The sequence below is a fragment of the Chiloscyllium plagiosum genome, chromosome 20 (genome assembly GCF_004010195.1).
Source record: "Chiloscyllium plagiosum isolate BGI_BamShark_2017 chromosome 20, ASM401019v2, whole genome shotgun sequence".
Taxonomy (NCBI): domain Eukaryota; kingdom Metazoa; phylum Chordata; class Chondrichthyes; order Orectolobiformes; family Hemiscylliidae; genus Chiloscyllium; species Chiloscyllium plagiosum.
The window spans coordinates 33828366-33834759 of NC_057729.1; the positions used below are offsets into that span (position 1 = coordinate 33828366).

The window sequence follows — 6394 nt, forward strand, 5'->3', positions numbered from 1 at the left end:
TGTGGTCTCCTCTACATTGGGGAGACAGGCTGCCTACTTGCGGAACGTTTCAGGGAACACCTCTGGGACACCCGCAACAACCAACCCAACAGTGGCTGAATACTTTAACTCCACCTCCCACTCTGCCAAGGACATGCAGGTCCTTGGCCTCCTCCATCACCCGACCATGGCAACACGATGCCTGGAGGAAGAGCGCCTCATCTTCTGCCTAGGAACCCTCCAACCACAAGGGATGAATGCAGATTTCTTCAGCTTTCTCAATTCCCCTCCCCCCACCTTATCTCAATCCCAACCCTCAGATTCAGCACCGCCCTCTTGACCTGCAATCTTCTTCCCGACCTCTCCGTCCCACCCCCTCTCCGGCCCATCAGCGTCACCTCCTTCCACCTATCATATTCCCAGTGCCCCTCCCCCAAGTCCCTCCTCCCTACCTTTTATCTCAGCCCGCTTGGCACACTAGCCTCATTCCTGAAGAAGGGCTTATGCCCGAAACGGCGATTCTCCTGCTTCTCGGATGCTGCCTGGCCTGCTGTGTTTTTCCAGCACCACATTTTTCAACTCTGGTCTCCAGCATCAGCAGTCCTCACTTTCTCCCTGTAGTGGTTCATTACCACCTTAAGTGCAATTAGTGATCGGCAATAATGCAGGAATGTCAGGAATGTCCACACCTCATGAACAATTTTTAAAAAATAGGTAGAGGCCAAAGCTTAATCCCTGAGCACTACAATGTCATATCTCAACCCAAATTACTGAATATCATGACTGTAATGTCACATTCAATCAACCCAAGCAATGACATAGGAGGCTTGCTTTTCTGCACACAATTTTAAATTATCCATTCTAAAACACAAAGAACATTTCTCATTAACAATCCAATAGGAAAAACTTTTAAAATGTCCAACACATTTCAAACATTCTTTTAAAATTCCCTTTCTTCCCACCTCACAATTCATTTCTCATCTCTTGACGGCAGCATTTGATTGAAGGAGCAAATTACTGCAGATGCTAGAATCTGTACTGAAAAAAAATGCTGGAAAGCGTGTCAGGCAGTATCCATGGAGAAAGAGCATGCTAACGTTGAGTCTAGATGGCTCTTCAGAGTTGGCCATTTGTTTAATGCACTGAACTTTAGGCTTCAGCAATCCTTTTTTTTTTTACTATTTGCCAGCACTTGGTAGGTTTGTGTTTTCCACTCAGGTTCTTGATGACAGGAACCTGACTCCTCAGATGATTTTTTTCTTCCCCCTTTTTTAAAGCCAGGGACCCAATGGTTTGAGATCAGTTAACTCAGTACAGAGGGTACTCCAGCCCTTAAACTGGCATGGTACAATATTACATTATTCAGATCGTCAGAGCTTAATGAAATGCCACATTTCTATATATTTTAGAAAATTACTAGACTACAATATGAAAACATACTTTCCATCGGTTACCACATTCATTACAAAAGACAAATGTTGTCATGGGTTCATCAGCACTTCGTGTTTGAACCTGGAGAAAGACAAAAACAAGGATAAATCAGAAAATGGCTTTCTTGATAAAGCTTTGTTCTTATAAAGCCAGAAAACTACAGGCAATATTTTTTTCTGAACACATCTTGCAGAACTGTGTTGGAATTCCAGGTGACAAGAAACAAAACATATTAAGTATTTCTGTAGGAAACTTGTTTTTTATGTGGCCTGCTCTACAGGAAGGAAGAAGGAATTAACAGAAAAATAGGTCAATAATACAGGTTTGGTAGTTTAAATATTCTGTTATAAATAAAATTGTTTAAATTTCAATAAGTGGCAAATCTACATCTTTCTCTAGAAAAGAGATGCTTATTCCAAGTATTTCCTTCAAATATTTTAAGAGTTTAATATTGCCTTTGATTAAAAGGTCTTAAGATTAGAAAAATTTTGAAAGCAGATTTGAAAATAAATTAAATGTGGTTGGTTAAGGTTTACTCAGAAATATGGAGCAATTACAAGGTGGCAATAGGCCTACCTAGAATTGATTCTATGATTTTGACTTGGACAGGGAGTTTTGCAAATTGGAGAAAGCGTGGCTTACATGTTGGACATTAATATCTTCACTCTTATCACTATGGTTACATATTCTCATGATTCATTCAGTGTAAAAGTGTTTCTGGCTGACTCAGTCATCAAAGCTAAAAATCATTAAAACCACTACAATGGTGTAAAACTCAGCTTGCTGAATGATGCAAAGCCAGCTTGAGGCTTGCAGGGATAGATAATTAAGCAGAGTGAGGCAAAGAATGTTGAAAGCACAGAGCACAAAGGCTCAAAACCAAAAGCAAGCAGCAAATTTAAAATGTATGGAATAACATGTCAGAGCATTTAGAAATCACCTGATAACTGTTGCATCTTTGTTCAAGAAAGCTGTAAGGAGAAACCAGGGAACTATAGACTTGTGAGTCTGACTTCAGAGGTGGGTAAGTTGTTGAAAATGATTAGAAAAAATAGGATTTATGGAGATAAATACCACAACACCGAGTTATAATCCAACGAGTTTATTTGGAAGCACTAGCTTTTGGAGTGCTGCTCCTTCATTGTGTGATTGTGGAGTATAAGATCGCAGGACATAGAATTTATAACAAAAGTTTAGTGTCATGTAACTGAAATTATATATTGAAGACGATCTGGATTATTTGTTAAGTCGCTCATCTTTCAGTTTTTTCATATGTAAATCCCAGAACTTTTTAAAAGTTACACCCTCAAGTGAACGTTAACAATAGGTGACAACGTGGGGACACCTCCCACCAGGTTCATGGCATGTACATATGTGACTCGGCCAACATTGTCTGTCTATCTCATGCATCAGACAAGGATGGTGAGACCGAGCAGAGGCTTCAGCAATGGATGAATGGACACTGCACAATAAATCAACAGACAGGAGTGTTTCATTCCAGTCGAAGAACACTTCAGGGGTCCGGGACTTACGGGTGACCATCCTCCAAGGCAGACTTCAGGACAGGCAACATCACAAAGTGGCCGAGCAGAGGCTGATAGCCAAGTTCAGTAACCATGGGGACGGCCTCAACTGGGACCCTGGGTTCATGTCACACCACATGCACACAGACCCCATCTCATACGCTCACACATACTTATAACCCTACCCTACCCCACCCCCCGACACACCAACTCAAGTTTGTGGGGTGAAATTTACTTGCAGAATTAAATTTTATTTTGCTCAAAAACTTCATGAATCCATGTAATATTCCATAAATCCCTTTATTAGATTAGAATCAGTCTGAACATCCTCACAGAGGGCACCTCAATGCATTCTCTGGACCAACATGGCACCTATTGTTAAAGTTCACTTGAGAATGTAACTTTAAGTTTGGGATTTACATATGAAAGAACTGAAACCAACATGCCCTTTGTAAAAGATGACAGACTTGAACAATCCTGGTCTTTTTCAATATACAATTTCAGTTACATCACAATGTAAACTTTTGCTATAAATTCTGTGTCCCACAATCTTATACTCCACAACAACTGATGAAGGAGCAGCACTCCGAAAACTAGTGCTTCCAAATAAATCTGTTGGACTATAACCTGATGTTGTGATTTTTAAAACTTTGTACACCTCAGTCCAACACCAACAAATCCAAATCAGGATTTGGACATTGAGTGGCAAAAATTGATTATGGATAGTCAGCATGGTTGTGTGTGAAGGAAATCATATCTCACTAACTTGATTGACTTTTTTAAGGCAATTACCAAAAAGACTGATGATGGCAGAGCAGTAGACACTGCTGATCTGGACTTTAGTAAAGCCAGTGACAAAGTTCCACATGGGAGACTAATCAATAAAGCTAGGTCATATGGGACTCAGGATGCTCTTGCCAATTGGATACATAATTGGCTTAACAGGAGACAACATAATGGTGGAAAATTGCTTTTCGGACTGAAGGCCTGTGACGAGCAATGATCCAATGAGATTAGTTTTGGGTCCTCTTTTGTTTGTCATTTATATAAATGATTTGGATAGGAGTATAGAAAGCATGGTTAGTAAGTTTGTAGATGACACCAAAGTTGATGGTATGGTAGGCAGTGAAGAAGGTTTTCTAAGATTACAAAGGGTTCCTGATCAAACAGATCAATAGGAGCTTGAAAAATGAGAATGAAAAACGGTAGTTGGAGTTCAACTTGGATAAATATGAGATATTGCATTTTGGTATAAAAAATGATAAGGCCTTGATTAGAACAGGTGGACCTAGGAGTGCAGGTACATTAATCTTTGTAGTTTGTGTCACATATAGACAGGGTGGTTAAAAAGGCATTTGACACTTGCCTTCATTGCTCAGTCCTTAGAGTAAAGGAATTGGTAAGTCATGTTGAGGGTGCATAGAACATTGGTGAAGCCTCTTCTGAAATACAGTATCTAATGATCACTTATTGTGATGATGTTGCTCCTTTACCAAGGTTAGGTTGTCCTTGGTTTTTTTTTCCAGAGGGGTCATAAACCCATACATTTCGGAATCTGTGTTTATCTACATAAAGAAACTTTTAAGTTTTAAAACAAATACTTGCACAATGAAATGGGAGTAGCCAGTTAGAACATAACAGCACAGTTTTGTCCCTCTATGTTGAATCGACCTGTGAAACCAATCTGAAGCCCATCTAACCCACACTATTCTATTTTCGTGCATTCCACGCCCCTACTACTCGGAGTAAAGAGACTACCTCTGACATCAGTCCTATATCTACCGTCCCTCAATTTAAAGCTATGTCCCTCGTGCTAGCCATCACCATCTGAGGAAAAAGGCTCTCACTGTCTACCCGATCTAATGCTCTGATCATCTTGTATGTCTCCATTGAGTCGCCTCTCAACCTTCTCTCCAACGAAAACAGCCTCAAGTCCCTCAAACCTTTCCACATTGCACATGCCCTCCATACTAGGCAACATCCTAGTAAATGTCCTGAGCCTTTCTAAAGCTTCCACATCCTTCTTATAATGTGGTGACCAGAACTGTATGCAATATTCCAATTATGGCCGCACCAGAGTTTTGTGCAGCTGCAGCATGACCTCATGGTTCCGAAACTCAATCCCTCTACCAATGAAAGCTTAACACACCGCATGCCTTCTTAACAACCATATCAACCTGGGTGCAACCTTCAGGGATCTATGTACATGGACACTGGAGATCCCTAATGTCCTATGCAACCTCAACATGACTTACCAATCCTTCATCTCCACTAACAAGAATCTTATGCCAGCACTCTGCATTCCTGCTGCTCCTTCCAAAGTGAATCACCTCACATTTTTCCATATTAAACTCCATTTGCCATCTCTCAGCCCAGCTCTGCAGCTTATCTATGTCCCTAATGTCCCTTCTGCACTATCCTCAACTCCACCAACCTTCGTTTCATCCGCAAATTTACTAACCAATCCTGTTACACCCTCATCCAAGTCGCTTATTAAAAATGACAAACAGCAGTGGACTCAAAACAGATCCTTGCAGTACACCACTAGTAACTGAACTCCAAGATGAACATTTCCCCTCAACCACCACCCTCTGTCTTTTTTCAGCAAGCCAATTTCTGATCCAAACCACTAAAACAACTCAATCCCAGCCTCTGTATTTTGTGCAATTACCAACCGTGGTGTACCTTATCAAACACCTTACTGAAATTCATATACACCACATCAACTGCTTTACTCTCATTCACCTGCTTGGTCACCTTCTCAAAGAACTCTAAGGTTTGTGAGGCACAACCTACCCTTCACAAAACTGTGTTGACTATCCCTAATCAAATTATTCCTTTCTGGATGATATCAATCCTATCTCTTATAGCCCTTTCCAACACTTTACCCACAACTAAAGTAAGGCTCGGTGGTTTATAATTACTAGGGTTGTCTCTACTCTTCTTGAACAAGGGGACAACATTTGTCATCCTCCAGTCTTCTGGCACTATTCCTGCAGACAATGACGACATAAGGATCAAAGCCAAAGCTCAGCAACCTCACTGGCTTCCCAGAGATTCTTAGTATAAATCCCATCCGGCCCAGGAGCCTTACCTATTTTTACACCTTCCAGAATTGCTGACACCTCTTCCTGGTGAACCTCAATCCCATCTAGGTAAAAACAATGACTGCAGATGCTGGAAACCAGATTCTGGATCAGTGGTGCTGGAAGAGCACAGCAATTCAGGCAGCATCCGAGGACAGGCAAAATCGACGTTTCGGGCAAAAGCCCTTCATCAGGAATAAAGGCAGAGAGCCTGAAGCGTGGAGAGATAAGCTAGAGGAGGGGGGGGGTGGGGAGAGAGTAGCATAGAGTACAATAGGTCAGTGGGGAAGGAGATATACACGCCGTGACATCGAACAATTCTTCCGTCGCCTCCGCCTCCAAGCTTACTTTCACAATCAGGACTCCCGCCCACCT

The 6394-nt window shown here is 41.5% G+C and overlaps 1 protein-coding gene across 7 annotated transcripts in view; it reads right to left on the reverse strand.

Moving 5' to 3' along the window:
* The window catches only part of LOC122560156 (transcription elongation factor A protein 1-like), a 140182-nt gene that overhangs the window by 9271 nt on the left and 124517 nt on the right, over nt 1–6394 (reverse strand). For all 7 annotated transcript variants that reach the window (XM_043710485.1, XM_043710489.1, XM_043710486.1 and 4 more), the window contains one exon: nt 1420–1491. In XM_043710485.1, the coding sequence (XP_043566420.1) occupies nt 1420–1491 (72 nt within the window). The remainder of the gene's footprint in view (nt 1–1419; nt 1492–6394) is intronic.